Source organism: Silurus meridionalis, chromosome 10 (assembly GCF_014805685.1).
Source record: "Silurus meridionalis isolate SWU-2019-XX chromosome 10, ASM1480568v1, whole genome shotgun sequence".
NCBI classification, from domain to species: domain Eukaryota; kingdom Metazoa; phylum Chordata; class Actinopteri; order Siluriformes; family Siluridae; genus Silurus; species Silurus meridionalis.
Window position 1 is genome coordinate 9,467,773 of NC_060893.1, and position 14,231 is coordinate 9,482,003.

Below are 14,231 nucleotides of genomic sequence, written 5' to 3' on the forward strand. Positions count from 1 at the left end.
ATCAAGAAAATTGAAATGTTCAAATGTTTGATCACTTTGACCGATGCAAAAAAAACTTATTGTGTAAGGAAAGCTTGAGGTCCTATTATGTCAGAATATACCTGTATTGTTAGTACACAATAAGATTTAAATAAAAATGTTTAAATGGATTTAAAAAAGGTTTATCCATAAAAAACAACTTTTTGTGTGGCAAAACATGAAGGTCCACGGGATTATTTGCAGTATATGATCTGTTGACTATAGTTACTTTACATTGTACTACTTCAGAATAAGTGCTATTACATGCAGCACTCTACCCGGTGACCTTCGTTTTATCGTTTAGGTCCTCAATAAGGTCATTACAGTCTATGCAGCTCTCTGTGGTGAAGTTAAGAAGCTGAAATATGAGGTATGTGGAAAATGATTATTCTAATGTGTTTGACAAATAAAGAAACCTCTATTAGACACATGATTATTTAGCTGTTAGACTTAATTTGGGGTTTTTGTTTGTTTGTTTTTTTGCATGAGATTTAGATCAGGGCCATTATAATAAGATTACATTTTGTCTCTCACATTTAGGCTGAAACAAAGTTCTACAATGGCTTGCTGTACTATGGTGAAGGAGGTAATGAAATGTTATCCTCTTATTTGGATGGGTGGACCCCTAAGATGGATTACTGTCAAAAAAACAGTAGAAATTATTTCATCAAAATAAGAAACAAATACTGCATCACATTGCCTCAGGCAAGTAAGCTGTGTGTGAAGCCATATGATAGTGGTGTGTTTCTATCTGTCAGTTTCAGACACGAGTGTGGTGGAAGGAGAGTGTCAGGTTCAGATGGGACGCTTCATCTCATTTTTACAGGTGAGACACTCTTGGAGATCAGAGTCTGGCGGTGAAATATTTGACCAGTAATTAATTATAATGATTTGATAAAAATCTGTCTTTCTTTTTGCAGGAACTATCTTGCTTTGTGTCCCGGTGCTTTGAGGTTGTTGTTAACTTGGTTCACCAGCTGGCTGCACTGTACAACAGCAACAAGTGAGCTTTTGAGGTTCATGTGGTGTATCTGAGCATTAGTGCCATATTCAATTTTTTACCTTGTTTCACTTTTATTTTTCTGTAAATTCTTTTAGAGCTGCCACAAAAATCATTGAGTCAAGTGGAGTACATTTTCAGGTAACATTTGACCTTTTTTTTTTGTCCTCCCTTTGATTTGGTACTTTATGTAATACATTGATTACTGTGTTTTGAACAGACTGTGTATGAGCATCTAGGTGAACTCCTGGTGGTTCTGATCACCTTGGATGAGATCATGGAGAATCATGGAACATTAAAAGACCACTGGAAGATGTACAAAAGGTGAACAGCATATAGAAACATTTGTGTTCATAATTGCTACAGTGTGGCAGGCGTAATATGTTTATGCTATGATGTGAATTTTTTTGTATATTGAGTACATTTTTCTTGACTTGACAGATTACTCAAATCTGTCCACCACAATCCATCTAAATTTGCTATTCCTGAAGAAAAGCTGAAGCCTTTTGAGAAGCTTTTATTGAAGCTGGAGGGCCAGATTCTGGACAGCATGATCTTTCAGGTTTTTATTCAGCTTTTTCTTGTACATGCCTATACACTGAAAACATTTGTATTTAAATCAAAAGATTAATGAGATCATTTTTACATCTAGATGTACTAAACAACTTAGGACATAGCATCTTTGGAGGTAGAGTACCCAAATTATTGCTGAGTAAAACGATGGGAATAAGTGTCCTACTCCTCCTTCGGCCAACAGTAGCCCAATGTTGGCTAAAAATACCTGTGGTTGGTAACCCGGGCCTCGACCGATCCGTTATGAATTTCTCTTTCGTGATTTGCATATTTAATTTGGCACATGTTTTATGCTGGATGCCCTTCCTAACACAACCCTCCCCATTTATCTGGGCTTGGGACCGGCACTAAGAGTGCACTGGCTTGTGCAAACCTGATGGCTGGGTTAAGTAGTATTAAAGTAAGTAAATGCATAAATCTGGTCATCCACTGACTGCACCAAAATGTTTAATTTCTCTTTTATGATGATTTTCTGGGCTTGTATCACTGCTTTATTTTGGTTGTTTGCTCTGGAAAGTTGAATGCATGCTCCCTGGGTGTAGGTCTGGTGACTTGACTTCATTCCCTGATGAAGTCCATTGTTGTTTTGGCAGTGGATTTTAAGTCATTGTTTTGCTGCATAATGAAGTCCACACATTTAGACTTGCTGTATTTCTCTGTAAATTGGCAGGCAGAATGTTTCTGTAGACTTCTGAATGGATTCTGTTTCTAGGAGCAGCCTATAAAGCCACAGCTGTATGTTTTAGATCATGAATCTTTTTTTTCCTTTTGCGGACTGTTGCGGTTTGACTTTTTTTCCACAGCAGTCATGATGTTTTCTGTCATTTCACTGCTGTTGTTTTTCTTCCTTTCTTGTTTTTTCCCCCTTTCAGGACGTTACAAATTGGTGTATTGGCTATGCTTTTACCAGTGAATTAATCAACTTACTCTCATTTCTCTGTTTGGTCTTCATGTAGGATTATATTTTTTTATTAACAAATGCCGTTTTGACAGGTGAAACCCAGGACTCAAACCAAGAGTAGACATTCAGAGTTATTAAATCTTTAGATTAGGAGTGTCTAATCTTATTCAGATTGGGCCAGTTGTTGACTGAGTGTTGACCCTACCTAATTGTCAATTGAAAGGCAAGATCAACTAATTAACAAGTTGAAATTCCACTTAATTTGAATGAAAAGCTGTACCCACACTGGCCCTGTCTGGATCAAATTGAATATCCCACCTTGTTTTAACTATCAGTCTAACTGGGCATCTCATATGGTCCAATATTTCTGATCTTTTGAAAAACATGTCGGTTTAAATAAATGGTGGCTACTGGACCAAAGTTGTTTGACACATCTAAATGTAAATATCATGAAAGAAAAATTGAAATGATAATGTATTGATCAAATGACTCAGTTTATAACAAAAACAGCAGGCTTCTTGTGTTCCAATACTTTTGGAGGGGTCTATATTATGTATGATTACAAAAATACTTTAGTCACTTCTTGTCAGTGAAACATTTAGAAATAATTACTATTACAAAATAATTTCCGTGGTTTTGACACCTGTTTACCGCATTTAATTCTTATTCTCTGACATTTCTTGAACCTTAAGTTAAAAAAAAGAAAAGAAAAAAAAGACTTTTTTTAAAAGGTACACAGCCATGATCTAGTGCCCATGCAGGAAAGGCTGGGGGCCTTCCTTGGTTAGGCACCCAACAAGGATTTGAGTTTGTAACCTTCTAAATCAATCAGTGCCCCAGGGGTTATAATAAATTCATAAAAAGGGAAGGTCTTGAAATGGGGAAATGGTTTATACCACAAATGTGTGAAAGTACAGACAGTAGATACCAAAATAAGTCATGTAATAAAAAAAATATATATTTTTGTTTAATGTTTTTTTAATCTCAAAGCCTTTTTGATTATGCATCTTTGTAATCCAAACAAAACAGTGGGTTATTTTCATATGTGTGTTTAAATTTCTTCTATCTTTTCCTGATAGGCTTGTGTGGAACAGAGATTTGATAATCCTGGGGAAGGCTTTTCAGTCTCCAAAAACAGTGCCTTTGCTGAGGAGTTTGCTCACAACATTCGAACTATATTTGCCAATGTGGAGTCAAAACTCGGTTTGTGTTTACTTATTTGATTAGTCAGTGTTAATATAACCAAATAGTGCTGTGTAAACATACATCATAGCTTAGTTCATGGTTCTCGGAAAGTACTGCAGAAAAAACTGTTCACTTGTATTTGTGTTTATAGGAGAGCCTGCAGAGATTGACCAAAGGGATAAGTATGTTGGGGTCTGTGGACTCTTTGCCCTGCATTTCCACATTTTTCGTACAGTTGACAAGAGGCTCTACAAAGCTCTTTTGGATGTGTGTAAAAAGGTTTGTGTTAAACTCGGGTTTGTGTTTTTCTTCACTTAACACATTGAAATCATCCCATAGGGGATTTGTTTATTAGCTGAAATGCAGGGTCCTCATGCTTTCAGACTTTGACTGTTATTAATCATATCCAGTTTGATCTGATTTTGTGGACATGGTTTAAATGTTTAAAACTCTAGTTGAAACATTTCACATGTAGAAATTTGTTTTCTACACTTTTCTTTATCTTCAAGGTCCCTGCAGTTACACTGACTGCCAACATAATCTGGTTTCCTGATATGTTTTTGGTTAACAAAATTTCAGCAGCAGCCAAACTGATGGATAAGAAAAGTCTCCAGGCCATTCGTATCAGCAAGGATTCATACTTACAACAAAAGGCACAAGCATTAACAAAGTGAGTTTGATGGTACACATCACATGAATGCAATGAAGCTGATTTCTGCACTATCCAGCTTTAAAATAACATCACAGGGTTTGTGTCTAGGCTTCAAGTTTTCTAAACAAAGAGTAAATTAGTGCTCATCCTCAGTAGTCTTCCCAAGATAGGCTCAAGATTTTGCTGTAACTCTGACAAGGATAAATATGTTACTGAAGATGAATGACAAAATAAATATTAGTCTTTCTATTTTTTTAGTCTTTGCTTTGCTAGTGGTCTGGCTTAATGCTGCAATTTTTCGTTCCTTTTCCAGAGACGTACAGTCTTACTATGTTTTTGTAACCTCCTGGATGATGAAGATGGAGGCCATATTATTAAAAGAGCAGAAAAATGAGAAACTCTCAGAAGATCTGAGCAACAGGTGCAATGTATTTGTACAGGTAAAAAGGTTATGCCTTTTTAAAACTGAGAAGTTAGACCTTCTTTTGAGAGTTTAGAGCATTTGTGCCTCTGGACATGCATTTTGTTATTGTTATACCAATATAGAGACTAATCTGAGAGCCAAAGGCTGCTTCAGTATCAGTATATTCATTTCTATTCGAGTGAATGAGAATAATAAAAATAAACTATTAGTAGGTTGTTAAGGTGATGATTTTTCTAGCTATTATTTGTGATCATGTCTAACGAGAGCTTATGTTGTGTGTTTTTGCCTGCAGGGTATTTTATATGCATACAGCATCAGTACTATCATAAAAACCACCATGAACCTCTACATGTCCATGCAACGACCCATGACCAAGACCTCTGTCAAGGCTTTGTGTCGTCTAGTAGAGCTACTAAAAGTAAACAATTTCTCTTTACCTTGAGCTTTATCTGACCAATGAAAATCCACAAATGTCTCATTATCCATCTGTCAGGTCTTTGCATTTAAAATGCAATGAGATAAGCACTCTTTAAAGAGACAGATTTAAATTAAATTAAATTATATTGATTTAGTAACGCCCCTTTTATTTTTACTTTTAAACAAAGGCAATAGAGCACACGTTTCACCGGCGGTCACTTGTGGTGGCAGATTCTGTGTCCCATATCACTCAGCAGCTGCAGTCACAAGCTTTGGCCTCTATATCGACAGCTAAGGTACTGTCAACTGGGACATTGTTATTAGATTTATATTATCGTTCTTTTTATCTTACACTTAAGAATGTAATACAATAACAAAATTCTTGTCTTCTTTGGTAACAATGTCTCACTACTGTTCTGTAGAAAAGAGTGATCTCAGATAAGAAGTACAGTGAGCAAAGGCTGGACGTGCTTTCTGCCCTGGTGCTTGCTGAGAACACTCTGAATGGACCGAGCACCAGGGAGAGAAGACTGGTGGTGTCTCTTGCACTCAGTGTGGGCACTCAGATGGTAAGGTTGAATGTGTATGGGGGGGGTTGTGAAATCGGTTCACTAAGCTTGCATGAAGCTAGTTTTAGTATTCTCTGTCTATACCCGAGTTCTTAACACTGACTAAGGCTGTTTGCACCGAAGGTTACACTGGCAGACTAAAAGTTTGTGTGGTGTCGTGTTTTCAGTTGTGTTTCTAGTATGAGATACAGTTTGTGAATGACTCATAAATGTATCCTAATTTAGCCACTTGGTGTTTGGTAACGAAGGGCTACTTTGCATCAGCAACACTGCCTCAATGACCAACAAGTCATTCATAAGAATACAACTGATGGCATCTGTATTCATAGCAACTAGTTTCTAATTAATTAATCCTTTGATTGTTAATCATAAACATAATATATTATGTGTCAGGCAGTCATGTAATGGATGCAAAACCACGATCCCATTAAACAGCTACTTTAATTAGGGTACAATATTCTGCAATCAAATATTTATTTATCAATCATTGGACGCCTATTTAAAAGATGGCAGCCAGCATGTTTCTTACCTCGACCATCTTTCATATGGATTAATTTTCTGTTCTTATCTCAACATGTTTGGGCAGACTGCTGAGTAGGCACCAGTCACAGGCTGCATTTTTATGATGTGATCATGTACCGTATTTTTCGGACTATAAGCTGCTACTTTTTTCCCACGTTTTGAACCCCGCGCCTTTAACAACGAAGCGGCTAATTTATGAATTTTTCCTGGGTTTTTCCCAGTTTCACAAACTTCAAGCCAAAAAACTGAACCCCATAACATTAGACCAATGAAATTTCCAATCGGAAACAAAAACACGCACCTCACCTGTGTTTAGAGCTGCACGGCTTCGGGAGAAAAAACTTCCATCGGGTGATTTTTAAACGCACGACGATGCCAAAAGATAAACTCCCAAGACAATTAGTTGTGAAAGGAAGGAGGAAGACAGTAAACAATGACTTTCTTGGTCGGCTACTGTTTAGATACAAGCCGTTGAGTCTGGGTTAAGGGAGAGCTCGCTAACTCCAGTTACAACAGAAATCATATAAGCATAGACAGGTTTCCAAAACTTGTGCTTTTTTATTTTTCTTGGCAACAGAATTAAGGGTTAGTCAAAGAAACTTAGAACTGAGCATCAGAAAATAATAAGGACATATTCCTCGTCTTGAACACACACAGTAATAGCGAAAAATGCAGTGCCAGGCTATTCCCAAAATACCGCTATGCTCCTAAAGGAAGTGCAACATATTTCACCCGTTACACTGTGTGTAACGTGTCTTTCGTTAAAGCCTGTGTGAAGTACATTAGTGTAGACACTGCGGCTTATAGACAGGTGCGGCTTATTTATGTTCAAAATAAAAATATTTGTAAAATTCAGTGGGTGCGCTTTATAGTCCGGAAATTACAGTAGACTTTTTACAAAGTATTTTTAGTTTAAAACTACAAAAATATAAAACACTAATGTATTTGGATACAAAAAATGTTAAAGCCATTTTATTCAACCCTATCAAATACAAATGACAATTTTTGAAATACTTATTTGAAATACATGTCTCAAAATATACTGCCAATCTTTCGGTATAGTAGTACTCACTTTGCTTACAAATGTGCTTTTTGGTGCTTCCCAGAAAACTTTCAAAGATGAGGAGCTTCTTCCATTACAACTTGTCCTAAAGAAACTGGACCTTATTAGTGAATTAAGAGAGAGGTGAGAAATACAAAAGGACCTTCAGTGCCATATGTGTATATAAATAGACATGTATAAAAGTGTACTTTTCTCAATTTATTTGATGATTCCGTCAAGAGCAAGATACTGGTTCTTCTCCTCAGGGTCAAAGTGCAGTGTGATTGCAGCTTTCTCTACTGGCACCGTGCAGTGTTTCCCATTTACCTGGATGATGTTTATGATAATGCCGTGGATGCAGCAAGAATACATGTATGTCTAATGACGGTCTACCCATTTCAGTAGTAACAGTGCTGCAGCTTACTATCAAATATATTTGCATCTGTGTTTTAATTTACCAATTATTTATAAAAGTTTTTTTTTTAATGACTGTTGTCCTCTAGTACATGTTTAGTGCTCTCAGAGACTGTGTGCCCTCCATGCTATATGCCAAACACTTGGAGTCCTATGAGCAGCTACTGGAGTGCTATGACAAAGAGATCACGGAGGTCTTCAACGAGGTGAGGAAAGAGTAGCTAAACTAGGTAGAAAGGGGGTAACATGGGTGTAATGTATTTTTTGAAGTCAGTAACAAATTTAGCTATAAGTGGGTTAGACTGCTAATGGCATCTGGCTCAACATATGTTAAAGCTTTTATATTGAACTATTGAAAAGTAGTTTTGGGTTAGAATGTATTAAACTGAATGTGCTGTAAATATTCAGACAATAAAAACTTGCTATTTTAACTCTTGATAATCTGTGTATAATGCACATCTAAAAGATCTGCAAGTTTTTAGTTGCGCATGAATTAAATTAAGTATTTAGAATGCTAATTTACTTGATCTTGGTTCCCCCATAAGCATTTGTTGGACAAGCTATGCAAGGAGATAGAGAAAGACCTCCGGCTTTCTGTGCACACACATCTCAAGTTGGATGACCGGAACCCATTCAAAGTGGGCATGAAAGACCTGGCTCACCTCTTTTCCCTCAAGCCTATCCGCTTCTTCAATCGTTTCATAGATATTAAAGGTCAGTAAAAAAAGGCCTGCTATTTATAACACATTAGTACATTATTGAATTCACCTGCATGTGGTCTATAAAAGTATATTTGCATTTTGTGGTAAGAATAATATGACTTTTTGTAAGCATAGACTGTCTATATGGGGTGGTGTTATTTCCGCAGCCTACGTCACACACTACCTGGACAAGACGTTTTACAACCTAACAACAGTGGCACTCCATGACTGGGCAACGTACAGTGAGATGAGGAATCTGGCCACGCAGCGCTACGGGCTGGTCATGACCGAGGCGCATCTGCCTAGCCAGACTCTAGAACAGGTATGTTGGATTACATTTAGATTCTATGTCATTAGGATGTCTTTGAAAAGTATGTACATGGACATATGTATCATTTATATCTGCTTAATGCAATTACAATGATCTCTGTTAGGGGCTGGATGTATTGGAGATTATGAGGAACATCCATGTTTTTGTTTCACGTTATCTCTACAACCTGAACAACCAGGTAAGTCCTATTTTTAAAATCCTGTTGTCTCTGTGTTTTTTGGTGCACATCATGTTCATTCATGTTTTCTCTGTTCATTTTATAGATCTTCATTGAGAAGACCAGCAACAACAAGCACTTGAACACTATCAACATTCGGCACATTGCTAACTCCATACGCACCCATGGGACTGGGATCATGAACACAACTGTATGTGAAGCTTTGTAATCAGAAGCAATGTAACAATGTTGTTTAATTCATTGTCCTGAGAAAATTCTGTTTCGCTGCACGCCTGTTCAGTATCATTGAGAAACTTTCATATCTGTTCAGGTAAACTTTACATATCAGTTCCTCCAAAAGAAGTTCTACATTTTCAGTCAGTTCATGTACGATGAGCACATCAAGTCCAGGCTTATCAAAGACATCCGGTTCTTCCGGGAAACTAAAGATCAGTCAGATCAAAAGGTTGACATCTCCAGGTTCCTTCTTTAAAATATAAGCAAGCTTTTCTATATATTTATCCATGCTCTGATCATGTGTTTCCTTTATTATTGATGTTTTTCAGTATCCTTTTGAGAGGGCAGAAAAGTTCAACCGCGGTATTAGGAAACTGGGCATTACTCCAGATGGCCAGAGCTACCTGGACCAGTTCAGACAACTTATCAGCCAGATTGGTAAGAACTTGTACATTCTGTAGTTATCACAACACTTGTCTATTGCTATTTATAGCACTTGTGTGGTGCTGAGAACAGTTTGCCCTCCAGTCTCCATCACTGAATAGTTAATAACATCAATTACAATGATGTAAATACTTAATTTTCTGTTAACACAAGTATCACTTTTTTACTGTATACAACAGAGTTATAGAAGAGTAACTATTTATTGAAGTATGAGGTGTAAAAAGATAAAGGCTTTTGGCTCCTATCAAGGTTTTCTCCTCATGGTTTCATTGAACTAGCGTTTGCTACCATGTTCTATGTTACTCGTTAGTTTAAAATGTATATTTCTATAAATGTGCTTTGTGGCAGTGTCCAATGTTAAAAGCACTATTCAATTAAATTGGGAATTGAAATAGAGTTTCATTGTTGTTTTTTTACACTGACTTTGGGATTTTTCCTCTCGTAGGTAATGCAATGGGATATGTACGGATGATCCGCTCTGGGGGTCTTCATTGCTGCAGCAGTGCCATCAGGTAAAGTCAGATCCTGAGCCCTATGCGTATACACACATTTTTAACAAGCCTATAATAAAATTAATATGTAGTGCACTCTGAACATTGTCATTGGAAAATATTATTTCATGCGTATACTCTAACATTCAACGGTGAATGAATTCAGGTTTGTTCCTGATCTTGAGGATATTGTAAACTTTGAGGAGTTGGTGAAAGAAGAGGGTCTCTCTGAGGAGACTCAGAAAGCAGCTAGGTACTAAAATATACTCTTTCTGTATCCATCTTGCTCATTTTTCTCAGTGAGTGCAATGTGCTGATACAAAGCAAGTGTTTTTATTAGAGATCTTAATTCCTGTAGCTCACAAGACAACAAACTTGTATCATTGCAGTGTTCTAGACTGTGTACTCAGTGACCTGACCAGTAACTCGGCCGAGGGAACAGAGTATTTCAAAATGCTTGTGGGAGTTTTCGCCCCGGAGTTTCGCAGCATTAAGAATATGCACTTGAGGAACTTTTACATGATTGTTCCTCCTTTGGTAAGCAGCAATCTCTACAGTTTAACGTTTTCATATGTATTAGTGTTTTTCTGCTAAATGTTTTTTAAGAAATATTCTGTGTAGGTTAGACATTTTTGCTCACAAATCTATTAAAGAAAAAAAAACTTTTTTACATTTCTAAATGTTTTGCTCTAATTAAAACAACAGGCACTTTGAATATGAAAGTAGAAAAAGATGATGAACGGAAGGGGAAAAAGATTTTAGTTCTTAGTTTTCTGCAACTCTGAGCCACCAGAACAGGTTCATTGCACCTGCAAATCAATTGTGGAAAGTTTATAGGGCCCATGAACTGCATTCCTTCCAAAACTGTGTGTGTGAAGGCAATAGCATTTTGATTTACATTGTTCTTATATACTTTAAACTATTAAGGAAGTACCCATGCCCAATTAATAACAGAAACGTTAGTAAACATTTTTATAACTTTTTCATTTTCAGACAGTAAACTTTGTTGAACACTCCATCAGCTGCAAGGAAAATCTGAACAAGAAGAACAAAAGTGGTGCAGCATTTACAGATGATGGCTTTGCCATGGGTAAGTGTCAGATATTTGTTACACACTTGTTTCATTATCTGCGATTGTGCTTTCCTGGTGTGCAACTTCTACATTTTTTCACTTTTTCTGCCCCAAGGTGTCGCCTACATCTTAAAGCTGCTTGATCAATACCAGGAGTTTGACTCATTGCATTGGTTCCAGGCAGTTCGAGAGAAATATAAGAAGGAAATGAGTGCAGTGGTGAAGGAACAAAATGTTCAGGCCACCAACCAAGATGAGAAACTCCTGCAGACCATGAACTTAACTCAGAAGAGGCTAGACATCTACTTGCAGGTGTGTAGGCATTTGCTGTAATAAAAAATGCCATGTTCTCTCTGTCTTATCTCTTTTTGTATTTGAGCAATCAAGCTAAATCTGCTGAGCTGTGAAGTGGCACAACTAGTAGTATTGCCACTTCACAGCTCCTGGGGTTCAAACCTGATCTTGTGTTACTTTTTCTATAGGATTTCTAATGTTTTTTTTCCATGTCTGTGCGGGTTTTCTTCCACTTCCAAAAACATGCCAGTAGGTGGATTGGCTACTTTACATGTGAATGAGTGTTTATGGAAAGAAGTCACAGTGCCTTAAATCCGCCACAAATCCAAGCTGAATATAAAGAAAGAAAAATGAAGAAAATGAAAGAAAGAATGAAGAAAGAAATAATATTATTTGCTGCATATCTTTTAAAACTTGGGATTGATGCATTAGTTTTACAATGATGGGAATGTTTGTTTAAAAAAATGTTGGGCTTTCATGAAATTTAAATATTCCCTTTAAGCAAATAGTTAAGACACAGCGGGGTCACAATTTGGGGTGGATTTGATGTTTGAGTGTTCAGTTTTTTGGGAGGTTTTTAGTGCTGACACATGCTGTATGCTTTTATCTGCCGGCAGGAGTTCGAGCTCCTTTACTTCTCTCTCAGCAGTGCACGGATATTCTTTAGGGCCGATAAGACTGCAGCGGAGGAAACTCAGGAGAAGAAGGATAGGGGTAGGTGTACTCTTACACTTACTGATTACATTTGTTTAAGCAGAATGTTAATTACTTTAATTAAAGTTAAAGAAACAGCTTATTTGATTCTTATGTGTTTAAATAACTAGATTAAAGAGGAGTTGCGGATATAAATGTGTTTCCAAAGAAAACCGGTGTTTTGAACAAATGATATTGCCTTAACTATTTACTAATTGATTAAAATTTATAGAAGTTGTTTAGGGTGAGTTTTAAACACCTTGTATCCAGTCTCATTAAACACATCAGGGTTTATAGAGCTTTCACCAAAAATATGTTTTAACTGTGTTCTCCTTTGTTGTTTTCTGTGTTTTAGAGGATGTTGCTAAAGCAGATGCTGCGTCGCCTGAGGCTGCTGCCACCCCTGAACTGGGTGCCAAGTGAAGCTAAAATAAAAAATGAACACAGCTCCCACTTAAAGTCTTTAAGGTCATAGGATGGAGTGGAAAGAACCCAGTTTTTCCAGATGTACAAAGTGCAATGTTTTTGTTTATTCTTAATTGAAGTATTTCTAAGTATTACGTGGCAGAATAAAAGATAAATGGCCTTTGATCGCTGACCACGAATTAGAAATATACAGTGTGAACATTGTTGGTCAGATTTATATTTTTTCCTTCAAATGCACTTAGGACTGGAACTGACTGTGATCTGCTTCTCGGAAAATCTTCATGTCATCATTTTTTTCTGCATTGTATACAGATTTTGTCAGATAACTGTCAGGTGAGCAGGTTTGGCAGCTGTAACTAGTTAATGGATGAGACCTTGTTTTTTATTTTAGTATTTTAATATAGCAACTGTTTTGAAATCTTAAAGCTTATTTGGATTTTTAATCAAGAATCATTTTTGACTATTTCCTTTTGCAAATTTGATTAGAAACGTCTTTCAGGACTCTTCATGGCAATGTATAAAGTGAAGGTGCTTATGTAACAGGTTCTACATTGAAGTAGGTCTGTTGCTAGGTTTTCAACAGTGACCGTTTTACAATTATTACATATTGCACAGCTAGGAAAATATTTTCATACGAATGTAACATATGGAGAAATAAATATTGTGTTGAGCAGTGTGAAAATGTGAGAAATTGTTTAGAAAGGAAATAAGCTTTCTGGACAACAAATTGGTTGCATCCATCAACCAAAAGTCTATTAGTTCTATGTAAATTTCATACCCAGTTGAATGTAATGTATTTCGGGCTACATGTCCAACTTCTACTCATTGCAGGATGACAATTTTATTGTGTGTATAGCCAAATCTGTGTGCAGTTGATCAGGGCATGTTGGTACACTGGGGCATGCTAACTGCCCTACAATATCACCAGAAATTAAATTTATAATACACTTTTATGTTTATCTGTCACCCTATCCGTTCACTAGTTTACACACCCAGTCAGTAAAAGAGATCAAATTAATAGTAACTCATGGTGGCAGAGTGGCGAGGGGAATCCTGCTCATATATTGGGAAAGAGTTGACGTGCTTTTTTGTCCACTGCACTTAAATTCATGAAAATGTAGCAAACCAATGTATTTAGTACCTGATGTCCATGCTGCCTAATCTGTATAAATGTGTGTAACAGCATCTTTTTTTTTTTTTTCTTTCTTCTGTCAAATCTTATGTCAACATGGAGGCTCTGTGAGGAAACTCTAATGCACTGTATTCAAATCAAACTGCACAGGAATGATTCATGGTTGGATTTTTTTTTTAAACATTCTAGCTGAATGTTGATTCTATCCATTTATTTATATTATATATATATATATATATATATATATATATATATATATATATATATATATATATGAATGAAGTCTATGAAGTGATATTTCTAATATATATATATATATATATATATATATATATATATATATATATATGGATAAATTGTGTGGAAAACTAATTAATTTTGAAACTAATTACTATTACATGTAATGCATAAATAAAATACATATTTCTTGGAATACAATGTCTCAAGATGTTTTTTAAAGGGCCCTACGGCAAGATATTCTCTTGACCACATGCATTAATGCGCTCCAATTTATTTGAAGAAACTATATGAAATTT

The 14,231-nt window shown here is 36.3% G+C and overlaps 1 protein-coding gene across 1 annotated transcript in view; it reads left to right on the forward strand.

The window, feature by feature from the left end:
• washc4 (WASH complex subunit 4) overlaps positions 1 to 13,718 on the forward strand; it is a 15,186-nt gene extending 1,468 nt beyond the window's left edge. Inside the window, exons 4-33 of the mRNA XM_046859380.1 lie at positions 323 to 388; positions 559 to 604; positions 777 to 844; positions 939 to 1,021; positions 1,117 to 1,159; positions 1,239 to 1,342; positions 1,460 to 1,580; positions 3,572 to 3,695; positions 3,829 to 3,956; positions 4,187 to 4,347; positions 4,643 to 4,769; positions 5,046 to 5,171; positions 5,359 to 5,466; positions 5,593 to 5,739; positions 7,368 to 7,447; positions 7,570 to 7,675; positions 7,807 to 7,923; positions 8,263 to 8,431; positions 8,586 to 8,740; positions 8,853 to 8,927; positions 9,013 to 9,117; positions 9,238 to 9,372; positions 9,473 to 9,581; positions 10,033 to 10,099; positions 10,245 to 10,331; positions 10,468 to 10,615; positions 11,072 to 11,168; positions 11,266 to 11,462; positions 12,062 to 12,158; positions 12,493 to 13,718. Coding sequence (XP_046715336.1) covers positions 323 to 388; positions 559 to 604; positions 777 to 844; positions 939 to 1,021; positions 1,117 to 1,159; positions 1,239 to 1,342; positions 1,460 to 1,580; positions 3,572 to 3,695; positions 3,829 to 3,956; positions 4,187 to 4,347; positions 4,643 to 4,769; positions 5,046 to 5,171; positions 5,359 to 5,466; positions 5,593 to 5,739; positions 7,368 to 7,447; positions 7,570 to 7,675; positions 7,807 to 7,923; positions 8,263 to 8,431; positions 8,586 to 8,740; positions 8,853 to 8,927; positions 9,013 to 9,117; positions 9,238 to 9,372; positions 9,473 to 9,581; positions 10,033 to 10,099; positions 10,245 to 10,331; positions 10,468 to 10,615; positions 11,072 to 11,168; positions 11,266 to 11,462; positions 12,062 to 12,158; positions 12,493 to 12,560 — 3,264 coding nt within the window. The 3' untranslated portion in view covers positions 12,561 to 13,718. The remainder of the gene's footprint in view (positions 1 to 322; positions 389 to 558; positions 605 to 776; positions 845 to 938; positions 1,022 to 1,116; positions 1,160 to 1,238; positions 1,343 to 1,459; positions 1,581 to 3,571; positions 3,696 to 3,828; positions 3,957 to 4,186; positions 4,348 to 4,642; positions 4,770 to 5,045; positions 5,172 to 5,358; positions 5,467 to 5,592; positions 5,740 to 7,367; positions 7,448 to 7,569; positions 7,676 to 7,806; positions 7,924 to 8,262; positions 8,432 to 8,585; positions 8,741 to 8,852; positions 8,928 to 9,012; positions 9,118 to 9,237; positions 9,373 to 9,472; positions 9,582 to 10,032; positions 10,100 to 10,244; positions 10,332 to 10,467; positions 10,616 to 11,071; positions 11,169 to 11,265; positions 11,463 to 12,061; positions 12,159 to 12,492) is intronic.
• The last annotated feature ends 513 nt before the right edge of the window (positions 13,719 to 14,231 follow it).